The 27,769-nt window shown below is 44.3% G+C and overlaps 1 protein-coding gene across 1 annotated transcript; it reads right to left on the bottom strand.

The window, feature by feature from the left end:
* Positions 1-1,017: 1,017 nt before the first annotated feature.
* On the bottom strand, positions 1,018-13,064 carry Ywhah (tyrosine 3-monooxygenase/tryptophan 5-monooxygenase activation protein eta). Its single transcript, XM_004843518.4, has 2 exons — positions 12,756-13,064; positions 1,018-2,464 (listed from the first exon to the last, which is right to left on the bottom strand). The coding sequence occupies exons 1-2, from the start codon at positions 12,840-12,842 to the stop codon at positions 1,811-1,813; spliced, it is 741 nt and encodes a 246-aa protein (XP_004843575.1). The 5' UTR covers positions 12,843-13,064; the 3' UTR covers positions 1,018-1,810.
* Positions 13,065-27,769: the final 14,705 nt, after the last annotated feature.

Here is a 27,769-nt window from a genome sequence, read left to right as displayed (position 1 = left end):
CACAATGCTCGATCCTATATTACCACAATGGACATGATAAGACTGTGAGGGCCAGGATCTATCACTTGAGGTTCAAATGGTAAGGCTGGGCCTCAAGAGACTCCTTGGGATGAAGCAAGCTGGAAGTGTTTAAGGGATTAAACTATTTTTTTAAATCAAGCTGAAGTTTGTTCATTTTAATGAATACTTAAAATTTTCTTAATCACTAAAATTTATTTCAGGAACCAAAAATTTTTTCCCAGATTGTGGGTTGTCTCTCCACTCTGGTGGTGGTTTCTCTTGCTGTGCAGCTTTTTAATGAGATCCCAGTTGTTCTTTGTGCTAGTTCACACATGACTAGGTTTGGTTCAGTCTTTTCTTACACCAATATCCTCAAGCGTTCTACCTAACCTCTCTTCCAGGCAGGTTTAGTGTTTCTTTTAATATTTAGATCTTTGATCCATTGATTTGCTTAGTGCATGGTGAGAGAACCCAGGTTTGCCCCTAATTAACATTTTATTATATCTAATTAGGAACAGTTAGGGACATGTATAAGTTTGGTACTTATGTTCAGTGAAGTATCAAACAACATACCAGAGTGGAATAAACACCACCACCCTCCTAGGGTGAACACAGACCACAACCTTTCAGAGGTTCCATACTGTGAAGGGCCGCATTTTGCTTTTACAAAAATCAGTTATCAGGGCTGGGGATTTAGCTCAGTGGTTCCATTGCTTGCCTTGCAAGTGCAAGGTCCCGAGTTCAATTCCTGGTACCAAAAAAACCAAAAAAACCCAAAAAACAAAACATCAGTTATCAGGAAAAGTGGCTAAGACATGCTATGAGAGCTGGGTTCACAGAAAACTAAAACCCATGAACTTTTAAGTGTATGCTGCAAAATATGTAATGGAATCAAAGGGCAAGAAATCCTGAATCTCATATGAGCAATGCTTTAATGTTTGAGAGACTCCAACCAGGATTCAAAATGGTGTCTAAATAGTTCCTTGGGAGGGAAAAAATCAAGGCCATACACAGAGATAATATCCCCAAAGCAGCATTTATTTACCCTTTGAATTCAAAAACATTTATTTTAGAAGTCTGGCATTTCATAATCACCCATCTTGATTGACATAGGCTGACACACATGGTGCTGTCAGGATACACAAAGACAATAGCTAAAGAGCTACAAAAAAAAAAAAATCCATGATTCTTAATCACAACCAAAACAAAACAAAGTTGCATGTATCAAAACTTTAGATGCATTGCGAAGATCTGTGCACGTCATAATTTAAAGAGGCAAAAGAAGGTGCTACTGAAACCTCACATTAAACAGTTTATTATAAAGCTGATGAAAAGGAACAAGTTGTCTCTCTGTATCATCAGCTTCCCTTAAGTTTTCCATTAGCTGAAGAAACAGGTGGGAGGGTTGAATTCATTTTTGCATGCACAAGATGTACTGCTAATAAAACACTATCAGCTCGTTGTACGTATCAACCATAGCTTGTGTGGCTAATTCTCCTTTCTAAACTCCCCAATAACTTTCATCTGGATTTGCCATAGATCAACAGGCATAGCAAAATGCCTCATTTACAACACATTTCTCTGCACAATTCAGAAAAGGAGCTCTTGTGGGCTCAAAGTAACCATCAGTCCAGCAACGCCCATGAAATGTTTATCTGAAACTGCTTCCCAAGGGACAGGAGAGCAGATCTGAGTAGCTGTGCTGCCAATACAGATAGGTTTAGCACTAGATATTTAGTGATTGTGGCAAGGAAGAATTGGTGATGATGGGGGTGGTGGGTGAAGGAAGGGCCAGGGACTCAAAAGATCTTCAATTGCCTTCTCCTGCTTCTTCATCCTGCTGGTCGCTTGTCCAGAGGGTAAGGTTGTCTCGCAGCAACTGCATGATGAGTGTGGAGTCCTTATAGGAATCCTCATTTAATGTGTCCAGCTCAGCTATGGCATCATCAAAGGCTTGTTTGGCTAACAGGCAGGCCTGCTCAGGTGCATTCTGGATCTCATAGTAGAACACAGAGAAGTTGAGGGCCAAGCCCAGCCGAATGGGATGTGTTGGCTGCATGTGCTCTTTGCTGATTTCAAAAGCTTCCTTGTAGGCTGCCTCAGAAGCTTCAACCACACTGTTTTTCTTCTCTCCAGAAGCTACCTCTGCCAAGTAGCGGTAGTAATCACCTTTCATTTTCAGGTAAAACACCTTGCTCTCATACTGGAAATCATTGCAGTTCTTGATGAGGAACTTATCAAGCAGAGCCAGGACATCATTGCAAACTGTCTCCAGCTCCTTCTCAATCTTCTCCCGGTAAGCTTTAACTTTCTCCAATTTTTTTTCATTTCCATCAGCCATGGTTTTCTGCTCAATGCTGCTAATGACCCTCCAGGAAGATCGCCTGGCACCAACCACATTCTTGTAGGCCACAGAGAGGAGGTTTCGATCTTCATTGGAAAGAGGTTCATTCAGCTCTGTTACCTGCAGAACCCCAAAGAGATAAACATTGAGAGCTAAGTCTGAAAACCTCAGAAATACTCTCAACATAATCAACAATCCTTCTCAAGATGATTATGGACAAGCCATTCTGGAGAATAAAAGTCACCTGTGGACAAAACCAATGAAGATATGGATTGTATGTGAAGGAAACTAGTATAAGAGAGGGATAAATATTGGAACTCAAAATATGAAGCAAGAGAGCCTTGAGATATTCATAATTCAAGTCTTAAATAAGATGCTGCTTTCATTTTGGTAGAGTAATGAGGTTAAGGATGATCATCCAAAGACTCTAAGGTGGTACCCGATGGTAAGGAAGACCTTTGCCCTTTGTGGTTATTCTCCATAAATACTCCCAGCTCTACCCCAAGTTAAATTGGACAATGCACGTAAATGCCACCAGCCTCTGCTAAAAAAAAGCAAAGCTACTTAACAGCCATCTTTACTCTGACCTACCTGATGGGACACCTGACTGGCCCTTGGAGTTTAGTAGCACTAATTATTTTAAATAAAAGAGTGAAAAAAATTTTTAAATAGGGCCGGGGATTTAGCTCAGTGGTTCTGCCGCCTGCCTCGCAAGCACAAGGTCCTGAGTTCGATCTCCAGTACCAAAAAAATAAAAAAATAAATAGAAGAGTGAAGTAAACCAACTCCAAGTGACTATGCTATCCAGTTAGTATAAAGAGCATTAAATTTTGGGGCCAGGGATTTAGCTCAGTGGTACCGCTGCCTGCCTCACAAGCACAAGGTCCTGAGTCTGATCCCTGGTACTAAAAAAAAAAAGAAAACAAAAAAAGAGCATTAAATTTTGTTGTAGGTTGAACTGTGAACTTCTAAGGAGAGCAAGATTTTGAGATACAATGATACACTCACACACAGAACCACCTGCAACAATGGAGGCAGAAACTGAAATGATAATGACTCTATAAGGCAACACCAAGAATGATCAAAAGCCACCAAAAGCTAAGAGAGAATAAGGGTTAGGATTCTTCCCTAGGGTCTCTTCATGACCAGAGGGAGCACAGCCAGCCAACACCTCCATTTCAGAATTGTGAGAGAACACATTTCTATTGTTTTAAGCCCCTCAGTTCATGGTACTTTGTTCAGCAGCCCTAGAAAACTGACAAAATCAGAAAGCCCTGATCTGGTGCCCAGCAAAATCGCTATCTTGCATAACTGATGTAGGACATCTCACAGGCCCTCAAAAGAGCCTGTATCTTCTTCAAAGTAGAAAGATTCCTTACTTTGACCTATTGGAAAAAGTCTATAATTTAAAAAGGAAACAGTGGGGGGCAAAGCACTTAGGAAATAAGAATGGAATCTCCAACAAAGAAGAGAAAAGGCTTTCAATTTCAGTGGAGAAAATTATCAACACCAAACTCAAATAACATCCTTAAAATGGACTGAGAAGACTGAGCAGAAAAGAATCAGAAATTTTAAACAATGATGGTTTATTTGGAGAATCAGTGGTTTAAAAAATAAGAAAACTTGTGCCGAGTTCTTCCAAGGTAAAACAAATGTCTATACAGCCCTCCTCCCTCCAAACCCTAGACAAAATAGGACTCCTATTCTTTTGCCTAATCAACCAAAATCCACTTCTTTCTTCAATGTGGTCTCTAACTTGTTACCCTAAAATAAGACCTAGCTAGAAAATAATCAGCCTTGATAGCTAGAGATAAAAAAAATGCCAGCCCCAATCAGCCTATTCTGAATGGCTATCATCAATAAATCAAATAATAAAAATACTATATTTAAATGCACCAAATTATTTCCTAGTTAGGCGCTGGCTGGAATTCTAAGAACAGTATTTGCTTGCTTAGTTGTGTTAGTCACCCTCAGCTGATGCTGACGGTGATTCATTCAGACTGGCTGGCAACCAGATGATTGTGACATAAAAACTAATACTCCTGGTAACTGTAAATGATTTTTCTAGTGAAGGTGTTATTATAAATATTGCCCAGTGGCCTTTTTTGGCAGTTTATTTCAGATGGAGAAAGAATATGCCTACAGGAATTCCTGAAACTCACACCTAATAGGATCAACTTCATTCCTTACCATACCTTTTATTGGTACTCAGGAAAAAATGTTGGGACTAGAGACCTTGGGGATCATTTGGGTTGACCTTTACTTTACTTATGTCTAGAAAAGTTTTGATGTGAGGTCACACTACTAGTTCAGACTAAACTCAAAAAGGGTATCCTGAGTAAGATAGTATCTGTGTTGTTTGTTGGGGGTTTTTTGTTGTTTTGTTTTTCTGAGACAAGGTCTCGCTATGTAGTTTAGGCTGGCCTTGAACTCAAGGTGGTCCTCCTGTCTTAGCCTCCCTAGTCTGGGATTACAGGCATGCACTACCTTCCCCGGCTTCTCAGTGTTTTAACTTGCATTTCTCTAATGACCAGTGATGTTAAACATTTTTTCATGCATATATTGGCCATCTGATATAGTATTTTTAGTATTTCTAGATTGTAACTCAGTTAACAAAAGGAAACTTATGAAATGAGAGTTTATTACTTGACTGAATTTTCCCCAGATTGGAAAAGTATACCCCCAAGAAATCAAGAGCCACCAAAAGCCACAAAACAGACGTGTGGTTGGTCTTCATTAGTGATACTTACTGTAAATAATTTTGATTTGTGTTAGCGCTAAAATACAAGAGCCAAAAGAACCAAAAGGTCAATTTGTTGTTGTTTTTGTTTGTGGGGCTTTTTTTTTTCTCTCTTTTTTTAGTACCAGGGATCAAATTTGGGACCTTGCACTTGCCAAGCAGGCCAGAACCACTGAGCTAAATCCCCAGCTAAAGGTCAATTTTATACTGAGAAGCAGACATAGAAGGCAACATAGCATGATGAGAACCATGATACACTGGCTAGTCCTAACTATGCCACATATCAAATCAGCTGGATGATCACCTGCAGAACTTATGGAGATGAGATTGGTACCTCTATAATCATAGATTTACAAATAGTTTCTAATTAGGAATATGAAACAAATACAGAATATGAGATAGAAGAGACCTATACCATGATACTCAACCTTTTTTTTCACACTCAATACCAATGATAAACATTCATTTTCACCAACATCAGTTCCTTTGGCTACTATCAGCCACTTCTAAGTGGCTGCCTCACTTCTGCTCACAGCCTCTGGCTTGTTGCCTTCCTCCCCATTTTTCCACCTCATTTAATCCTACTTACACCTTATCATTCTTGAAAACCTTAACTAACCTTTCCCATTTATAAAGACCTTCCTCCCCACTTTTTTTAAGGACTGGACTCCCTGCTGGCCTTTTGCAATACTAAAAATTAAATCCAGACCCTTTATACTCAGCTACATCCCAAAGCTTTTTCTTTTAAGTTTTGAGACAGCTGCCCAAGCTGAGATTGAATTTGCAATCCTCCTGCTTCAACTTCCCAGAGTGCTGGGATTACTGGCATGTATGCTACCACACCCCTGGCTACTAAGCTAAAATACACTCCTAGTCTTCAGGAGTATGCCATTTTACCAATGTCTTTACCACACAGCCTTTGGCTACATCAACTTTTAACCCCAGAGTATCTGCTTCACCCATTTTTTCTGCTCTGGGACTGCACAGCATTACTAAAAGTCACAAATAACCCAGCCTGCTGCCAATTCATTTTTCTTCCTATGACACCATTTGCTTACTCCCAAATCCCTAGGGGCCTCCTCCCACTACTCCAAGGCAATAAACTATGTGAGTAAAAATAGAATCACTGCAAAAATAGAACAGCGACTATTTAGGAAAATCTGAAGTTCTTTATCTGGGAAACATCCAACATCAAAACATTGAGCAAAGAAAAATGCCACAAGAGCTGCCACGTTGTACTGTCGGCTAGGGGTAATATTTCTTGTTCTGAATAGCTCTCCTACCCTTCATAGCTACACACTCCCACACACACTACAGTCCCATCCTTTATAGTTACCCACACACACATGCTTTCAACTGGCTTTTGATATGACCTTATAACAGAAGAAAATTATCATGAATAATTAAAATAACCACATCATAAAAATCTAAGTTTCTTTGGCAGAACCCTGTACATGTTTATACACACACAAAAAAGTAAACCAGGTATGATGGCACACACCTATAATCTCAGCTACTTAGGACACTAAGGCAGGGGGATCCAAGTTTGAGCTAAGCCCAAGCAACTTAGTGAGACCTTGGCTCAAAATAAAAATTTTAAAAAGGGCTGGAGATGTAGCTCAGTGCAAAAGCACTGGGTTCAATCTCGTTTTGAAATAAATAAATAAATAAATAAATAGGGCTGAGGACATAGCTTAGCAGTAGAGTACCTCTAGGTTCAGTCATCAGTACTACCACAAAATAAAGTAAGAGAATGGATACTTTTTTGGCTGATTCTTTTCCAAGTTAATGCCCAGAAAGTGAGGATCTTGCCTGCCCCAAGCTGGCACTTACTACAGACCTGTGCACAAAAACATCATCAGCCAGGGCCAAGCTGAGCCTCTTATCCTTACCAGGGCTACAATGCTATTTGTTCACAAGATAGGATAAACTTCAAGCTCAGAGCAGCCAAGCTCAAGCCACACTAAGCTTAACGTTAATGAAATAAAATAGCTACTCTTGTATCACTAAGAAACTGTCTTGCAGGGTATGTAGCTCAGTGGTGTTGCACCTGCCTGGCAAGCACAAGGTCCTGAGTTCGATCTCCCATAACAAGAAAAAAAAAATTGTCTTTGCCCTGAACTGGACATTTAACATTTTCATTGGGACTGGCAAGGATTAATTAAAACCCCTCTGACCTGCATTATCACATGGTACTCTCCCAGAAAGTACCACAATTGGCAGATTCTGAAGATGTACCAGGTTCTGTACACAGAAAAGTGCCAACACCCACTGCTGCACAGTGGAATGCCACTGTAGCAAAGAGTAGGAAGGGGAGAAGCACCAAAATGGTAGAGCAAATGGCAAGCTACCCCCACCTGGACACTAGAGGAATTTTACCAAAAACCCAGAGACTGAAATTTTGGGTATCAGAGACTTAACAAATACACTAAAGCCAAAACAGAGAAACAACTGGTGCCAAGGGTATGAAACAAAATACCACAACTAAAATTTAATAGTTCTGCACTTAATTCATAGCAGGAATTCAAACTCAATTAATACTTTAGCTGTTAAACTAAAAATATACTTCTGGTCTTCAGTACAAGCAAAATCCAGATCTATGAATCTCCTTATGCTTCTCCAGTGCAGCTAAGACATGTGGTAGATTCTGGGTTTAGATCTGTTTTGTGGTATTCGGTATGGAATCCAGGAATGCTCTACCACCAAGCTATACCCTTAGCCCTTTTTTGAGTCTTACTTTGCCCAGGCTGGCCTCAAAGCCACGATCTCCTGCCTCAGCCTCCTAAGTAATTGGAATTACAGATGTGTGCCAACACTCGGCTTCAGATTGTTTTTTAATCAACCTTAGGAAAGTGGCTTATATTCAATAAATAAAAATGTTTAAGCGCCCCCTCCCATAAAGTAACTGTGATTAAATTATCCATGATAACAAGAATTAATATTATATACTAGAATGTGAACTATAAGCATTATCCCTTGGCCTCATGGAACATGATCACATAGTGATTAAAGTGAAAGCTCTAATTCAAGGGTTTAGATCTTAGCTTCACAACTTACTGTTTGATTTTGACATAACCAACCCCTGTAAGTCTCATTTGTAAAATGGAGCTACTAAAAGTACCTATCTAGAGTTGTTATAAAGATTAAAGTGAGCCAGGGGTGTCACTCAGTAGTACAGCATGTGCTCAGCATGCACAAGGTACTAAATTCAATTCCCAGCACCCTCCAAAAAAGACTAAATGAAAATGTGCACATGGAGTAATAGCTAACATTAGATGTCTAATAAGCAAAATGATAAATCCCATACATTTGCTAAATGTAACATGGAAAACACTGGGGGTACCCCTCTCAAACCATATTTCTGTAAAAGTGTTAACACTACAGTCTACCACTAATATAAAATTTCAAGATGAAGAAAATACATCTTTTTCGGTTTCTTTAAGGAAGTGTGTAGTGGGGACTTTGGCTATGGGAGCTCCTCTGAGGATAGTTCAGATGAGGTCACAACTCCCATTTCGGGGCAGCAAAGCTGTGTGTCTGTTGCCATCTGAAGTCTTTTTTTTTTTTCTTTCCTGTAGTGCTAGGGATAGAACCCTAGGGCCCTAGGCATGGCAGGCAAGCACTCTAAGTGAGCTACAACTCTAGGTCCAGAGTACCTTTTAATTTGGATGGACTGCTACAATAATCCAGGGCCTTCTTCCTTCCCTACCCCATATATACCAGAGATAATCACATTTCTTTTTTTTCTACACAGTCTTGCTATGCAGTTAAAGCTGGCTTCAACTCTCAGTGACCCTTCTGCCTCAGCCTTCCAAGTCCTGGGGTTACAGGCTGAGATGACAAGCATGGGCACCATACCCAGCAAGTTATATTTTAAACCACCAGTTAGTAAACAACAGAGCTCCTTAGTTTTTATGTATTTCAAGCAATAGCACCAATGTGGCTTTAAGATTTTACACTAACCACAACTCTGCTATGCCTCAAAATCATCTTTAAAATTCACAAGGATGAATGTGTGATTCTGTCTCACCCTGGGCCACTCAAGTGCTCTTTTATATACCACCTGCTCACTTCCCCACCTCCCACAATCTCACAGCTGTTGGAATAAGAACCTTCTGCCACTGCTTGAACCAAGTGTCTCTTCCTAGCAGACTCATTTCCTTAACTACAGTTGTGTTTCCTGAACTTAAGATTTCTATATTCTTTAAGTCCTTCAAACATTTCTTATCGTCAACACTACATCTGCATAGCAGTCCTAAAACATACCATGCTATCCCACATCATTTTTACATTTTATAACTTTGCAATTACTGCCTATCTATATGTTTTACTGTAAAATAAATGACTTAGGGCAGAAGAGGTGACATTTGTCCACCCATGTGTATCACTGAGTCACTGGGAATCTATCTGGCTACTTTCTTTCTTAAAATTACTTAACTCCTATAATTTTTTTTTTTTTTGAGACAGGCCTCAAACTCTCCATCCTTCTGCCTCAAGTGCTGGAATTACTAGCATATGGCACCATGTCCAGCCTACATATTATTTCATAGTTCTTATAAGATGGTATTATATCCATTTTTCAGACATTATGAATTGCGTAAAGTCATTCAATGCCTGATCTAGAAAGAACTTGGTCTAAAATCTTTCACAATGTTTCTTCACATTATTACATTCCATGTAAGGTACTACTATTGTATGAGCTTTCTCTTCAGAGACATTTCTTAGAAGGGTGTGGTGGTTCATACATGTAATCCCAGCATCCCGGGAAGCTGAGGCAGGAGGACTACAAGTTTGAACCCACCCTGAGAAATCTAGAGACACTGTCTCAAAAATATATAAAATGGGCTGGGGACATAACTCAGTGTAAAGTTTGGGTTCAATTTCTAGTATAAGAAAGAAAAGAAAAGAGAAAGAGAGACAGAGAGAGATTCGTTTCTTGCCTCTTCAAATTATGGGTCAAGGCAGGCCATTGTAGTTTTCTACTGATTTGAGGCAACATCACTATTTCTAATACGCATAATTTTTCTTAAAGCTTACCAACACTGTCCTCCAGGTGACGCTGGCATATTAAGGAACATCAATCATTAAAGGCAGGCAGTATTATTAGGTGACAAATTATAAAGGAAATAAAAACAAGTTAGAAGATTAAAGGAAGAAACTGACTTGTTAGTAACAATAATATTCCTTATTTTATACTTTTGAGGACTTGAAGCCAAAAGATTTAAGTTTCAAGGTCACAAAGCCATAGCATCAAATCATTCCCTCACTCACGTGCCCTGTTCCACCTTCCCAAGAGCAGTCTACTTACGTGACTTTTCACCATCCTGAAGAAAGTCCACATAAACCCAGACGGTTAACTAGAATTCACTATTCCTAAAAGCCCTAATTTTAAGGTATATGATATCAATAAAATGAAGACAGAGTGATCCCAGTAACATTCAATAAGAATTTTAATGTACGAACAATTTAACATGTAAAACATAAGAAAATATTCTCCATCTACTAATAAATGTATTCCATTTAGATGACAAAAACAACATAGGACAAGTGTAATGACATTTTTTAAAGTTCTTACTTTTTCATAGGAGTTAACTTGAGGGAATGGTTTATACAGTTCTGATGACAGTTAAAGCTTAGACAGAATTTTTAATGTGAAGGGCTTTCCTAGTCCATCAATCATTTCAGATATGGATTGTTAACGAATTCCCAACAACTGAAGGGTCTATTATTTCACAAAATGCTACCTTAATGCCTGAGAGAAAATCTGTGGACACAAGTACCAAGTTGAAGGAAAGCATTTTCAAACCTATTTTATTTATAAAAACCAGAAAGCCAATTTTTTTTCTGCCCAAATTCAATTTTGTTGTATCATTTCCACCTCTTCTCATTTCCCATCTCAAGTTGCCTCATGTTTCTGATAGCTCCAGAATGTACCATGTAGTTATTTATCCTTAACCTCAATTCACCTTCCTTCAAACCCCATCCTCTCTTTCTTTTCAACATCTTTATTCCCCTAACGACTTCTAACACTTCCACTGTCAGGTCCCACTCACAGGATAAGCAAGGTCCTCACCAAAATGTCCAGAAAGGCCTCAAGTTGTATACAGTTCTGATGACAGTTAAAGCTGTTGAGGTTCATGTGTGACTTGCTGTGTAGACAGAAGTGACTTTTTCCAAAGACAATTAAGCTTTAGGGCCGCTCCAAGGAAATGTATTCATACAGCCAGTTACATTTGTGTAAAATTTGCAAAGCTGTATTTTAAATTCACCTTTTTAAAGAGGGCTTCCAAACTGAGAGTGTCCCCTGGTTTGAATTAAAAAGCCCCTATCTAACCACAAACACATACCATAATGCTGGAATCAGGATCACCCATGAATCAACAAATGCACCTTGGTGTTTGCTGGCTTCCTAACACACCTAGTTCAGATGTATAACAAGGACACTACAGGAAACATAACTAAAATATCTTTCTTAGCTGAATAATCCTAAATATTGACCCTATGTATTTCATCTGATATTATCACAATCCTCAAAATAAGTTTTCTGAGTAAGTTTAAATTTTAGAAAGACTCTGGGTGTAGTTTTTAACCTATCTCTTCAAAAGGCCAGCCAAAGGACTTATGAACAGTAATTCTCAAGTTTTAGAGGGGTAAAAATCACTTACGAGCTGGTTAAAATGCAGATTTGAGTCTCACCCCCAAATGTCTCAACCTTTAGTAGGTCTAAAGGTGGAGTCCAAGGAGATGCTCCAAGGTCTCAGGAGGTTGTACACCAGAGGAACATTGCAGCTGGTGGCCGAGTTACTGTGTGACCTTGACACAGAAGTAACTTTCACTTATAAGAAAAACCTGGGATAATGTGGACAGTGACAGTGAGGGTGGTAACCAGAACACAGTCTCAGAAATGCAGGTGGTGTCTAATCCACGGTATTTGCTAGGGTGGGGATGGGCACGACTCCTTCACCGGAAATCAAGCCACAGAATCCACACATCTACGAGGGTCTCCAGAATGCAAAGGCATGCATTTTATCGTTTTATCTATGAATCAGGTCTCATTTTAATCCCCAGGCATACGGCAGCCTCATATAAGGGGCTAAAATGGGCTCTACACCCTCTGCCCCCAGCCCTGGTCCACGCCTAGACTGTAGAAAGAAGGTCTTTGCACACAAAGCCAGACCCCGGGCGTGGAAAAATGGAAAAAGGACAATTCGGGTAAACAGAGCAAAACAGATCAGAATTATACAGGCTTCAAGTAGTGGCAGAGAAAGCCAGGAGAGACGGGGTGCCACTCACTAGATGATTCTATATTACAAGTTGGTGAACGGTGGAAGGCGAGGAGGTGAGACCCCCGGGTCTGGCAGAATGGTCTAGAAGCAGGAATGTGCTCACTCCCGGTTCCTCAGGAATCCCCCGCCCTGAGCCTCGAACAAGGACGTCGCGACCCCCGCCCACCAGCCCGTCTCCTGGGGGCTGCATTCGCGACCCCCTGAAAGGCTGCCTCCCCCGAGACCCCACCCCAGGCCCGGCCTCAGGAAATGGCGGGGCGCTCGGAAGCGCGGGCTGCCAGTGGCCGCGCCCAGCTCGGTCGCCCAGGGCCAAGAGAGAGACACCGCCCCATGCCTCCCAATCCCGGGCCCTCCGGCCGGCAGCCCAGGCTCTCGGCGCTCTCACCGCCTTCATGGCGGAGGCCATGTCGTCGTAGCGCTCCGCCTGCTCGGCCAGCCGCGCCCGCTGCAGCAGCTGTTCCCGGTCCCCCATGTCGCTCGCGGTTCGACCTCGCCTAGCGCCTCACACAACTCGCTCGCTCGCCCGCCCGCCCGTCCGCTCCCGGGTCACTGCAGAAGCCGCGCACGCGCACTGGCTCTCCGGCCAGTCTGAGGCTGCAGACTCCAGGCAGCAACGCGGCTCGCGCCCTCTAGCTGACTCGCCCAGCGCGCTGTGGCTCACGCCGCCGACGCCGCGGAGGGAGGAGAGGCTGCTGCGCTGCGGAAGGGGCGAGGGGGATGGGAAGACAAGATGACGCCTGCGCAGTGGGAAGGGCCGGGCCCGGCGGCGGGAGGAGTGAGTGGCGGGAGTGGCGGGAGTGGCGGGAGTGGCGGGGGGGGGGGGGGGAGGAGGGTGGGGCGGCCCTAAGGGTCTATTTCAAGGTGACGTCACTTACTATAAATAACTGCTGTCGCCACTGCCCCTCCCGGAAGCCGCGCAGGCGCCCAGTGCTTGCTGCATTTTACCGCTGCAGAGGTGAAGGTGGAAGAAGAGCGAGCCAGGGAGAGGAACCCAGGGAGCCCAGGGAGAGGAACGTGGTGATGGTGGCAGCACAGGCAGCGCATTGCTGCGGCCCCACCCTGAAAGCACCACGGAATACACCTTAGAGATCTGCCTTGAGAAGGACCCCCAAACCAAATAAGCCCGAGAGGCCCTGAGCCCCAGGGGCGTAGTAGGCCTGCCCCGCTTTCCCGCCGGCTTAGAGGCCAGTCCAGCCAAAATCCTTTGGCTCCTCGAGGCTGCAAACTGCGCGTGGGTCTGCAGTGGCCAGGTCGGGTCTGGCCCTTGGGAGCCCCACCCCCGCATACAGTAGCCCACGCCTGCACAGCTGCGCTCCCACCCTGAGAAGCGGGCTTGGACCAACTGTGTCTTCCATTAGAAGGGACTGGGTGGCCAGCAGGGACTCAGGACACCTACTAGCAGCCTACCTAATGCTAGGCCTTTAGAAGCATTCTCCTAATCCTCACAACTCGTCCATTGGGAGTACACAGGTGGCTGGGCTCCCCATTTTCGCAAAGCAAAATGGAAAACAGTTAATGACTTGCTGAGGGTTAAACAGTCACTGAGTGGAGGGACGAGGATCTGATCTGCTTGGATTTCCTCATGTGGTGAAAAGGAGGATGTGACTGGTCACTAAGCCCATCCTGGTCCAGGCACTAGATGCAGAAGGTCCCTGGGCTGGGGCTTCTAGAAAATCTAAATAGCAAAAATCATAGTCCAGAGGCGGGCATGGTGGCTCATTCGTGTAATCCCAGCACTCAGGAGGCTGAGGCAGGAGGATCATCACAAATTGGAGGCCAGCCTGGACTACATAGCAAGACCGTTTAAAAAAAAATAGCACAACTGAAGTACAATAAGCCAAAGACAACACAGAAGGGGACTGGGACTCACTGAGAGTTTTACTGAGCACTTAACTTCAAATTGAGTAAAATAACATCCCTTGTCTCTTAGAACTGAGGTCTAACTACAAAAGAGCAGACAATTTGGACATACAAGGAATGGAAAAAAGATATGAGCACATGGGTACAGCATGGACAAAGCCTTGGCAATGAGGATAAAAAACAAAATCTGGGCAAAAACAAGAGAGATCTGACAGTGGGAATGACATTGGATGAAAGAAGATTGCAGAGTATTTTAAATGCAAGACTGAAGAGTTGAGGCTTTATCCTTAGTTATTGGGAACCACTAAAACCATATTTCAGGCCAAGAATCATGCTGTAGAGAGTAAGATGCATTAGAAGGGAGAAGGGAGGAACTGGAAAATGCCTTTTCTGGACCTCAGTTTTGCCACCTGGAGATGAATTTAAAGAACTGTCAAAAAGACTGTAAGACATGCACATCCTGGAATGACAGAGCTGACAGGACCCTTAGATCGACCACTGTCCAACCCTCATCCTGCATAAAAGGAAACAGCTCTATGGTGAAGCCCCATTTGTTCAGTGAGTGAGCAAAACTGGGGCCCTTATCCCAGGTCTTCCGCATCCTAGGCCACCTTCAACCTATGACACTAAAATGAGGACTTCTGTACTCAAGAGACAGGAGGTGAGAGACAGGCAGAGTGGCATGCCCTACAGTCGCAGCAACTAGAGGCTGAGCCAAAAGGATTGTGTGAGGCTAGGTGTTGGAGACTGGCCTGGGCCACACAACAAGACCCTGTTTGAAAATTTTTTTAAAAACGATTTGAGTGAGGGCCTGGGAGAAGGCCTCCATCTAAGGTTTCACTGTGCTTTGAAGAGTCACTTTTGCTGGTGGGATTGAAGTTAACAAACGAGGCTGATCTTTCCCCAGTGAATGCCTTGAAAGTATGGTAGAGACTAATCACCCACCTCAGCCTTCTTGAGAATGGGGCTCTTTCTATTCTCTGGTGAGGACAAGGGGAGCTCCTGGGTTCCACCCAGCTCTTGGAGGACTTATAACTCTTTCAGCTTTTCAAACCATTTTAGACTAAGATTAATTTTCAAACAGAAAGTTGGGTAGAGCTAGAGCATTCTGAATAATTGATTTTGTCATGCTCTATGACTTGAATGTATGCCTCAGAAAGCATGTGTTAGATGTTTAAAGTGGGTCCTAATGGAAACTATTTGGGTTATGAAGGTTCCACCTTCATGAACAGTTTGATGCTAGTTATAAAAAGGTTAGAGGGAATATGTCAGGCCCTTTTTATTGTTTTGGTTTCTGCTCTCCCACCTTTTGCCATGGAATGGCACAGCAAGAAGGCACTCATCAGAGGCAGGTGCCAGGCCTCCCGGACTTCCCAGCCTCCAGAACTGTGGACACATAAACTTCTCTCCATAAATTAGTCTGTGGAATTCTGCTGCAGCAACACAAAATAGCTGAAACAGCATGCATAAATGTCCCTTTGATTCTCACACAAAGCTTTTCCTTCCTACTTGTCAAGCTTCCCCATCTCTGCTCCAGCCTCCCATTCACTCCTTAGGCCAGGGTACTTGGACCCTGCCTTACTTCACCTCATAGACAGTCCTCACTGTGCTCAGTAGAGCAGCAGAGGACATGTCATAGTCCTTATCTCTCTCCTTTTTTTCAGTACTGGTGGTTGAACCCAGGACTTGGTGCCTGCTAGGCAAGAGCTCTACCCCTTTCCCCAACCTTTTCCCCTCCCCTAGTTTGATTGATTGATTGATATTTTCAAATGAAAAAGCTTTAATGCAAAGATTTCAGCAAGACCCTGCCTCAAAAAATAAGGAGCAGGGCCGGGGATTTAGCTCAGTGGTTTCGCCACCTGCTGCGCAAGCACAAGGACCCAAGTTTGATCCCTGGTACCAAAAAAAACAATGCTAAGAAAGTGCTCTTTCCCCAGTACCCGGCCCCCCTTCACACCTACTCTTAGGGGAAATTACCCTCTACTGTGTTCCCAGCACTAGATAAGGGACTTTGCAGAGATGGGCATATATTTTTCTTCAAGATACTCCTAGAGGGAAGGTATAATTTGCATTTCTACTTCATAGTTGTGGAAACTGGCTCAGAAATGTTCAGTGGCTTGAACAAAGTGCATAGCCAAGAATCAGCAGAGCCAGTCCTCAAACTCTAGTCCATTGTAGTTCCAAGCCTGATGGCCCCACCATGCCCCATGGTATAAGCAGGGAAGGACTCAAGGTGTGGCTTCCTTTTTAGGGTCATTTAGGTTGTAAAAAGCACACACAAGCCTCCTACCTCTTACAAGCACCCATTTTCTATATCCTGGGAAGAGAGCTTCCAACTCCTCATAGCCTATAAATAAAGACCAGCACAGCCAGGTGAGACAGGTCTTTTACTCCCAGGATTCTAAGTCTCATCAATAAGCATGGTCTGGAACAACTCCCAAGAGAGCCCTGAGCAAGATGAAGGGGCCAATGATTACCACCAAACACACTCTGTTGTCCCAGGGCTCAGAGTTGTTCCCTCCACCCCAATGGGGCCAGGCATGCATCTTTACCTGTTAGAGGGTCTTATGGGGAGAACTGAGCAAAAACCCTTCTGGCTTCTGGAAGATGTAAGTGTGCTGCAGTGGGCGGAAAAGAACATGATTCTAGACTTGGGCTTGAATCCTGTTCTGCTAGTTTATCAGCTGAGTACCATTGGGGAAGCCACTTGTAAAACAGGTCTTACCACATGTGTTTCTTAGATTTTTGTGGTGATTGGCAGGTGCATGGGTGTACAGTGGCTGCACAATAACAGTGTAGGAGAAACATCAGCCATGATAGATAGCTATATAATTCCTTCCTTAGCCAGGCATGGTAGCACATGCCTGTAATCCCAGCACTCCAAAGGCCGAGGCAGGAGGATCACCACAAGCTCAAGGCCAGCCTGAACTACATAGCAAGACTCTTGTTTAAAAAAAAAAGCAAAAAAATTCCTTGCTGCATCCCACCGTGAGCCAGTGGGAATGACTGCTCATCAGGCAGGACTAGATTTCCAAAGCCTTGCCAGAACCCTCCAGTGGAGCACAGTGAATATGAGACCCAGAAAAGACACAGCCTCAGTTTGGGGGGTTTTTTTTCTTCCTACATACTCTGGGACAAGCTGAGCTGCCTGAGAAGTCTGAAAACCAAGGGACATATTACAAAGAAGACCTGATATTGTTCTTGAGAGATGGGCTTTTACACTGTTGGCATGGTTACCACCTTGAGCTGGAAGGGTCACCTGCACACAAATTAAGGTCACCCAGATCGGATTTCTTTCCCCCTCAAGGCAAGCTGCTTGCTGCCAAGATGACTCCGCTGATTCCCTAACCAATGATAATAATACCATTGACAATAACATGGACAGCAGCTTTTGTTTATTAATAACATACTCTCTTCCTGGCTTGAGGGAAAAGACTTTACCCCTAGATATTATCTCTCCAAGTCCCCACTTGGAGACAAATTGTTATTCCCATTATATGGGTAAGGAAACTGAGACCTAGAAGGGTCAGAGATTTGTAGTCACTCAAGTGTCTCCTGTTCACACCTGTTTTCTGCCATTTGCTTTGACCTCAGAGTCAAATTTTGTTGATACCAAATCCCTCCCCCTGTGTCTAAGACTGGCCTGAGCACACAGATTTCAGGATCATCCAGAGCCTCCTATCACTCTTTCAAAGCCTGCCTTGGAAGCAGACGGGCACCCAAGGCAGCTTTTGGCATTAAGAGGTGTGAAAATGTCCTGGTAGCTGCAATCTGTGAGCTAATAGAGCTCAGAGCCCTGTTCACAGCCTCCACCTCCCTCAGAGGAGCTCAGCTCTAGGGGAAAAAGACAAAACTGTCGCCTGTGGAATTACAGTTAAAATGAAGGCAAAAATGCGTTTTGCTGCAGGCCATGGTGGCTCAGGCCTGTAATCTCAGCACTCTGGAGCCTATGGCAGGCAGATCACTGCCAAGTTCAAGGCCAGCATGGGCTACATAGTGAATTTCAAGGCCAGCCTGAACTACATAGTAAGATTGTGTCTAAAAAAAAAAGCAGAGGGGTCAGGGATTTAGCTCAGTGGTTCCGCCGCCTGCTTCGCAAGCGCAAGGACCAGAGTTCTATTCCCGGTACCAAAAAAAAAAAAAGCAGAGGTTGCTTCAGTTCTGCAAATAATCAGGGACTTGTATTTCTTAGCAAGAATTTTCTAGATCCTTTGGCTTAAACTTTCAAAATAATTTCTTCCAGCTTCTTCATGGTTCCCACTGAGAAAGCTAGAGGCCAGGGCCCAAGAAAGCTGTTACTTTGCTTCTGAGTGTTAGGTTTCTTATCTGTGAGAGGGAAGGCTACACTGGTAGATGACAAAGTTCTTTCTTTTTCTATCACTGAAGATCTAGCTAGGACAATTTACCATTGGAAGATCAACATACAATAACAAGTCAAGAGGTGAAACAGGGATGCTTCAAAAGACAAAGGTTAGGGCTGAGGCTGTAGCCCAGTGATAGAGTTTGCCTATCATGTGCAAGTCCCTGGGTTCCATCCCCAGCACCACAAAAAAAAATCCAAAAAACCAGTGTTGGGACCATGTCAATGAAGTGAAGAAAGAAATTACTTCATAGCAGGCTATAAGACAACAATTTGCCAGTATATCCCCACTTGGTAAAGGCAAGGTCAATATCATTCCTATTTACAAAAGAAGAAACTGAAGCCCAAGGAGGGAAAATGCCTTGCCCAGTCACAGGACAGAGAACAAGGAATAGGTACCAAACTGCAGACCCACTCCATCTTCACCATTCTTTCTGCTGCTGCCCCTGACTTCTGAGAGTCTCAGAACATTCCTCTGGTTGTTGAGCTGTGATCATAACTGTCATTAACAGCTGCTTAAACCATACCATGGAAAGTAAAAGAGCAGGTCACTGAGTTTTCACCAAGGTTCCCTGCCAGGCAACTGTGCTAAAAAAACATCTCTTCCTCCCCAGGATGTTAGTAGGAGGCAAACAGATTGTTGCAGCCTTCTGGCTTCTTCCAGACAACAGCAGCAGGCTGGCCCAGACTCAGGAAACAAAGGATGAAGCCACATGAGAAGGCTGACTGCAGAGGCTGGTCTCTGCAGACACAACATTGAGCTGCTCCTGGGGTCCCCGTGAGAAGATAGCAGCTCTTGTACCTAGATCTTCATAACCTGACCATGATCCAGCTTTCTAAATTCATCACTCACTTCCTGAACATCCTGGGCTCAGTAGGTTCCCAGACTCTCCCCACAAATTTTTACCAACTAAGTGTCTTTTCCCATCCTTTCAATTCTTTCTCCATATCTAAAGTCCTTTAATACCCAGCTGAAATCTTACTTGCACAAAAGAGCCTTCCAAAGGTCTCCAGCAAGTATTCTTACCATCCACCTGTCTCCCACCCTGAAACCTGATGTCAGACATTTGTATAGAGTGACATCAGTAGGATTGACATTTATTGGCCAAGTACTAGGCATCAAACACTGTGTTTTGCCATTTAATGTAGTATATGATCTAATTTAATCCTCATGTCTATTCCTTTTGTACCTGTTAAACAGATGGAGAAAGAGAAGCCCAAAGAAGCATCTACTTACCCAAGGACCTGCAGGTAGTAGAGGAAGAGTTAGGATTTGAACACAGGTCTTTCTCGCTATACAACTTATGCTCTTTGTTATTTAAACCACTTGCTTCCCACTTCTTTAGGAAGTTGCCATCTCCCTTCCAGCATGGAAGCCCCTGAGGATAGGGCTCATGTTTCGTTCATCATCTGAACCGCTGGGATGCCTGGCTGAGTGTCCTGAACTCACACATCACTCCATGAATGCAACTATACTGTTTGTGTTTTGGAGAAATTCCACCATAGAGCCCTCTTTGTGCGTGGCCAAAGTCATTTCATTCTTTTCTTTTTCTTCTTATTACCCCAAGAGGGAGAATACCTTAATTCCACCACGGACAGCTAATTGATTGACAGTTGAGTGTAAGATAAAAGGAAGAGAGAAGGGGAAGGGAAAGCAAGATTGCAGGAGCTAGGAGGAGCTGAAAGTAAGAGGACCTGGGGTTGAATTTGGTTGAACTTACTCAGAGTATAAGATGGGGAGCCACCCGACCTGGCCTCCAGTCCCAGCTCTTCCACGGTAGCTAAGGAAACCTGGACAAGTTGCTCCACCCCTCTGAACTTGTTTCCTCTTGTGTAAAATGGTCATGTTGTAACAGTACTGATCTTGCTAGACTCTCTGGGCTGTTGCCAGGAGGATGGAAGCTGTAACTGAGGGAGGGAGTGGGTGCTGCCTACTGGGCACTATAACAGTGCTACTAACTCCTTTAAATGTGGACATTGGAGGATCTGCCCGACCTGAAATGCCCTCCACATGAAATCACTGGGCCCTAAAGTTGGGGGCAGAAAGGAGCTTAAAGAGTCAGAGCCGGGGGGCCAGGGATTTAGCTCAGTGGTTTTGCCACCTGCTGTGCAAGTGCAAGGAGTTTGATCCCCAGTACCAAAAAAAAAAAAAAAAAAATCACAGAGCCACGATAAATATCTTGGAGCTAATTCAGCTTGCTTTCTTTCTCCAGGAGTCAGTACAGTGTGATAGACTGTTGGTCATCTTTGCCAGCAGTTGGCCCTGGCTCCACAATCTGAGCCCCCATTTCCTAACTATGCATGTCACTTTTTGCTCCTCTAAGACTGGTTCCTCATCTTTAATATGGAATTTAAAGTGGTTCCCTTCCATTAGCACTTTTGGGAGGATCAGAGGCCCAGGCAATGACAGCTGGTCATTCAGCTGTCCTAGTAGGGATGGCGTACCAGGGCTCAGAGAGAGAAAATAATTCACCCACAATCACATAGCAGGTTAGGAGCAGAACCAAGTCTGTGTCCAGGCCTCCAGAAGCCCAGGCCTCAGTTTGTTCTTTCACATCTGTGACCTTACTTTAAAGAGGCAGAGGCTGTCCTCAGAAATGCAGGCAAGAACTCATGCTGGGATCACAGGTGGGATTCTATCTCACACTGAGCTGGAACAACTGCTTGGGTTGCCTGTGGCTAGAGTGTGGCTAAATGCACAAGTCAGAGTCTGAGGTCATACAACTACCATCTAATGTCTAATCTCCAATATAACTCTGGACATGCCACTGAGCCTCATGTCTCTGTTCAGCAAATGGGAGTAAGAATTCCTGGAAAGGGGGAAGAATCATATAAAGGCCAAGAGCTATTTTCATAACAGCTACCCTGAGCTTTTACTGTGCACCTCACTCTGTGTGCAAACCTGTGCTACCACTACCCATGGCTTTATTTAGTTCTCATAGCAGCCCTGTGAGGTGAGAACCCAGTTTGCAGATAAATGGCTTAGGAAGAAGTGGAACCAGGCTCTGAGCTCCAATTCTGTTCCTGTCTGCCTGAAATAGTTCTCCTTCTTTTCCGGCCTTACTCAGTCTCCTTCTTCAGGTTTAAGCTGGCTTCCTTTGGAAGGATCCCTTGGTGGTCAGGCTTAGGTGCGTACTTTTCCTGGCCTACAGTGCTGAATTTCTCCCTTTCCTCTCCTGAAAGGGTGGCTCCATGATGTAAAGACCTTGACACTCTCACAGCTGCATCCCTAGAGCCTAGCACTGTGCTTGACCTATAGCAGGTGCTCAGTGAATACTTGCCAAAAGACTGAATGCATCATGCCAGCGTCAGGATGCCACCCGGGGGCCCAGAGGGAGCCAGGAGGATCAGAGAAAAGCTTTTGGACTCTTGCCACGCCTTACATTAGCAGCATCTTCTCCGAGCCCTGACAGCCAGCCTCCTGGGGTGCCATTGGAGCAGGCTGAATTCCGGTCACGGCTTCACCTTGGGGAGGCAGCCGCAGCCCTTACCAAGCAGTAATTGACATCACAGTGGTGCCAGGAGCTGACCTTTTAATATTTAATGTGGCCTTCACTGCCACAGTGCTGCAGGCAAGAAAAGCTATAAGGGGCTATGTTGAGTCTCCACTGGGTCATGGGAAGGGCACAGATGTGAAAGGGCTTCTAAAGCGCAAATCCCCCAGCAGATGACCATTTGAGTCCATGGCTTAACTCAGAAAGAGCCAGAGTAGCATGTGTCTGCAGTGGAACAAGAAGACTGCTGACTGAGCCTAAGCCCTAAATAAATGGGGGATTAGGGCTCCCAGGGACATTTCCTGGAGACAGTGGGAGGGCTGAGTACTGGCGCCAGCCAGACCTGGACTTTGCTCCAAGTTTGCCCTGCACAGCTGTGTGACCAGGGCAGCAACTTGACCACTGAGCCTCAGTTCCCTTATCTGTAAAATGGGGATAATACCTTCCTTGCAGGGCTGCTGAGGGATTAAATGAGAAGAGGGACATAAAGGACTTATTAGCACATAGTAGGCCCTCAACAAATACTGAGTTCTTTCTCCCAAACCAGGCATGACACCAGAATTTCCGGCAAGGAGATATGAAGGCCCTTTGTGCATTGCTGGTCAGAGACATGGTGGAGGGGAAGAAGGAGCAAGGAGGTACAGGAAAGGTGACCCTGGAGTCAAATGACCTTGACTGGAACTTCTCACCATAGTGAATCCACACCAAATATCAGGAATAGGATGGACAGAGAGTCCCAGGATAGCAGAAGCAGAAGGCCTTTATGGATCATCTCTGTGATCACCTGACCCCTTTCTTTGACAGATGACCACACTGAGGGTCCAGGAGGGGGAAGACAAGCCCAAAGGCTCACATTGCAGAGCTTGGGACCTCACCTGGTCAGCAGTCCCCTAGGACTCCATCAGCTGAGGGGTTTATCCAAGGCCATCTGCCTGGTGCGGAGCCAGATGAGTCCTGGTAGGGACCTTTGTCTTGTTCACTGGCCCCGGACAATAGGAGGAAACTCATCCCCCCTCTGGTCTCTTTCTAGTCCATTTTGCCACAAATCCTGGGAGCTTCCCCAAATGTAAATTCTGACAATGTCATCTCCCTACATAAAACCCTTCTGTGATCCCACATTTAGAATCACCAGAGAAAAATACAGGAAGCCCAGTCAAAACTGAATTTCGGATAGATGATGAACAAAGCCTTAGTATAGGAATGTCCTAGATATGGCATGCACATGCTTGTGCTAAAAAAAGGTTTGTTGTTTATCTGAAATTCAAATTGAACAGGACACCCTGTATTTTTATTTGCTAAATCTGGAGTCCTATGTACATTGCTCTGAGGAAAAAAGGTTGGTCAATAGGCCCACAAGGCCTATTTTGGCCCCAAGCTCATTCTTCCCCTCTCTTACACATGGAATCTCTACTCCAGGCAAAAGTTTCTGCCTTTACTTGGGAATCTCAAGCTGTCTTTCCTCTGTGGCTGTTGCAGTTATTGTTCCTTCCACACGGTCCTGGTTGGTACCTTCTACACCTCCCAGTGCTTGGCCTGACTCATTGTTCAAGTCTCCAAAACATTGTCACTTCTTCCTTGTGCCAGTTAAGATTAATTGTCAGTTTGATTGGCTTGGGAGCTGCCTAGAGGATTAGTAAAGCACACTTCTGGGTGTGTCTGGGTGGGTCGCAGAAATGTGACCTTGAGCACTATATATGGTCGCTGGCCCTTTCCTCTCTAGCACTGTTTCCCTTCTCTGGTTCCCTGCTGCCATGAACCATGCACCTTTGTTACTCCACGCCCTTCTGCCATGATGTTCTTGCCTTGCTATCAGCTAACCATGGGCTGAATTCTCTAAAACCATGAGCCAGATAAACCTCTCCCTCTTTAAGTAGTAGGTATTGGGTAATTTGCCCCAGGAACAAGAAAGCTGACTAATAAATTCCTGGAAGCCTCCATGGCTCTCCAGGTCTTTTCTGGATCCCCAAAGTACCTTTGGTGGTCTATCTGCCTGGCCTTTGTACTTGATGCAGAGTAGGGGTTCAACAAATGTTCATTATATTGAATTGTTTAATTCCAAAGCCTCTGACACTTCCTCTATGAAGTCTCCCTTCCTTCAGTCAAACCTATGTGCTCCCCATGCCCTGGGGGAATCTCATCTCCTCTAGGCCTCCTCTAGACCCCCAAATCCTCCCATTCTTTCCATTTGTTTGTTCATTTGTTTGGTACCGGGGATTGAACTTGGGACCTTGTGCTTGTGAGGCAGGCAGCAGAACCACTGAGCTAAATCCCCGGCCCCCATTCTTTCCTTTTGAGACATACCTGGTGTGTCTTGGTCAACATGCAGGGCCCAAGCAATTTTTTTTATCTAATAAGATCAGCAACTCTGGCTCTCCTCCAGTGACCTTCAGTGCTAAGCATTGTACCTTCTTGGCAGATGATGCTCAAAAAACAATGGTGAGGGGCTGGGGATTTAGCTCAGTGGTTCCGCCGCCTGCTTTGCAAGCGCAAGGACCCGAGTTCGAACCCTGGCACCAAAAAAAAAAAAGAAAAACAAAACAAAACAAAAAAAAGCACTGGTGAGCTTGTAGAATGACAAACAGATTCTATGTGTGATTCTCTTCCCACCCAGTAGCCAATACCCAAACCCTAGAACCTGATCTTAATGTGTCCTCTATGCCTACAAATCCTCTTGTATCCTATATGACTTCAAAGGATGTAGGGAAGCATCCTTATTTCCTACTTTACAGAATAGGAAACCAAGGAAGTAGAAGAACTCATTGTTCAAGGCTCAGGTCTCTGGATTTCACCTTATCTCAGCTTTTCACCTGCTATTCCTCTGCCTGGAACATTCTTCCTAAAGATATTTATATGGATAATGTGACAGATTAAACAGGGCCACAAATATCCTGTTGCTCCTTTCATCAGAGGGGGCATCTCTTATTCTACCCACTGAATCCAAACTGACCTTGTGATTTGTTATAACAGCAATGTAGAAGTGACTCTTTATGAGTCTGGGATTTAGGCCTTTAGGGGCCTTTCAGGATTTTGCCTTCATCTAGGTGGAATGATGCTTCTAGACCTTCCATCAGGCAACCAGTATAGACAACTGAAAGATTAGAAGCCATATGACAGGAGCTGAGGTACCCCTGCCTACAGCCAGAACCAGCTACCGAACATATAAATGAAGCCTTCTTAAACCTTCACTGTGCCTCCAGCTGAATGTAGCTGTGTGTGTGACCAGGAGAAACAAGCAGAGGAATCGCCCAGGCCAACCACAGACTCATGAGCCATGATCATGGTTGTTGTAAGGCGCTAAGTTTAGGGGTATGTTAACAGCATAGATAACTGATAGAATTCCCTCCTCATTCAAGAGTCTGCTCAGACATCATTTCTTCCAAGAGCCCTTTCCTGACAATCCTGGCTAAAACAGCACCTCTACACCACATCCATCCCCCACCCCACCACCAGGTTCTGTCTATCCCATTATCCTGTTTCATCCCGTCACAAGGCTTTTATTGCTAGCTGAAATCATGATTGATTCACTTATGGGTCTATTGTTCTCTTCCTCCACTAAGCTGTTTTCACAAGGCTGGGACCGTAACATTTTTTCCCCCTACCACCTCCCTCATGTGTTGGTAGGCATCTTGGTGTCCACACAGGGAAGGTGCCTCGAACTGTTTTTGGTGGAGAAATTGTGTGCCTGTCCCTTGCTTGCTTAAGGGAGTAAGGTGGCAGGTGTGAGCTCTTGCCAGGTGGTATTCTCCAAAACCAATGCCCTTGGGAGGACAAGAAGGTGGGCCAGGTGACCGAGCTGTGTTTCAGGGTCAAGAGCTTCAGGGACCCCAAGTTGAGCAGGAAGAAAAGGATACTTCCAAAATGATCATTTTCAGTAAGGACTCAGATTCAGATGAAGGAAGTCACTGGAGTTTCTCTCCAATAACAAGCAGCTCAGCCACACTCTCCTGCAATATCTTAATGCTGAGAAACTGGGTAATGGGAGACAGTGTAAAGGACATTGAGTCATTCCCCAAGGCTATTTCCAGGTCCCTAGCAAAAAGCTAGTCCTCAGAATCTGCTTTTTGTTTTCAATGCCTAGAAATTGTTCCAACCATAGCCTCAATTGAGGAAAACATGAGCATCAAAGAGCAAAAAGATCAGTCCTCAGATGCCTCTTTGAGCTACCATTCTGCATTCTTATGGAGAAGAGAGAGCCTCACCGTGGTTCAAGTCAGGTCGCTTGAATTCTGGCTTCACTGCTGTGTGACCTTGGGCATGCTGCCTAACCTTCCTGAGCACTGGTTTCTATAGCTATAAACATAGACAATGAGCTGGGTATGGTGACACACGGCTGTAATCCCAGCACTCCAGAGGCTGAGGCAGGTGGATGGATTGCCACAAGTTTGAGGCCTGCTTGGGCTAGTAGTAAGTTCAAGGCCAGCCTGAACTACATAACAAGACCCTGTATCAAACAAAACAGAATAAAACAAACAAACAAAAAACCCACAGACAGTGAAGACCTAACATGTAAAAGCTATGGATGAAAATTCAGCAAGATTATGTGTGCCCACCACAGTGTCAAGTATACATAAACAGTTAGACCTATTGTAATTAAACTTGTTTATTTCTTTACCTATTGGTGTATGGAGTCGGCAGAGGGTAGGTTTTGCAGTTACACATGGACATTTCCTGGGTACCAGGACTACATTTAGGATTGCCTAAGGATTTGGGTTATGGTGTGAAACTCTTGGTCCACACCCAAGTCTTCCCCCCAGTTATCATCTTTCTTGCTTGCTATGGTGCTGGGAATTGAATCCAGAGCCTCACATAAGCTAGGCAAATGCTCTATCACCATTCTATGCTTGCAGCTCTGAAGTCCCTATTTTAATTGGCTTCTCTAACAGATGGGAGGATCCCTCATATGGATAAGTCAATGGTTTGTAATAGAGCCTTAACAAGAATTCAGAAGGGTTGGAGGCCCAACTCTGGCACTAACATGCTATGTGACCTGGAAAAAATCCCTTCCTCTCTCTGAGCTCTAAGTCCTCATCTATAAAATGGGTCACTGATTCCTGATTTATAATGCTGTTAGGTTTGTTGAGATGATTAGATAATTTAGATGGAAGAATGCTTTAAATAACATTCTCTACCTGATGAGTAAAAGGGTGTTGATATTAAAACAAAGGGACTCCTGGATTCCTTAGCAAGGACCCTCTAAAGCCTGCAAACCAGGCAATAAAATATGAGTTCAAATTCTGATTTGCAACTTGCATGACTTTGCAAATAAGTTAACCTCTGGCATTGCCAGAGGTTTGGTTTTTCTTCTACAGGAGATAGGAGCCCTGGAGGAAAAGAAAGGCAGGTAGGTGCTGCAATGTTAGGATAGACAAGATGCAGAGAAGTCCATCAACCTCCCCAAACCCCTAAACAAGCAGGGAAAATTCCCCATCTGCCTGTGTGTTTAGGAGGAGCAACCTGTTCCCCTTTCCATTTCCTACCAGCAGCCCTCTGGATCTCAGCCCACCCCAGGTAGATGGTGACTCAAGTCATTCTGCAGAGACTGGTCCCTCTGCTTCTGTTGCCATGGCACTCCAGCACAGACTGACCAATCAGGAAGGAGACACACATCTGAGCCTCTGTTGCTAAAGCCAGAGCAGGATGTCTTAGCCAATGGGAAGGACGACAGAATGGAGCCACCATGGGAAC

The sequence above is a fragment of the Heterocephalus glaber genome, unplaced genomic scaffold, assembly GCF_053883595.1.
Source record: "Heterocephalus glaber isolate CG9 unplaced genomic scaffold, H.glaber_assembly_v1.0 deba00001687, whole genome shotgun sequence".
Lineage (NCBI taxonomy): Eukaryota > Metazoa > Chordata > Mammalia > Rodentia > Bathyergidae > Heterocephalus > Heterocephalus glaber.
Note: the sequence above shows the minus strand (reverse complement) of the source record. Positions and strands in the feature narration are given on the sequence as shown.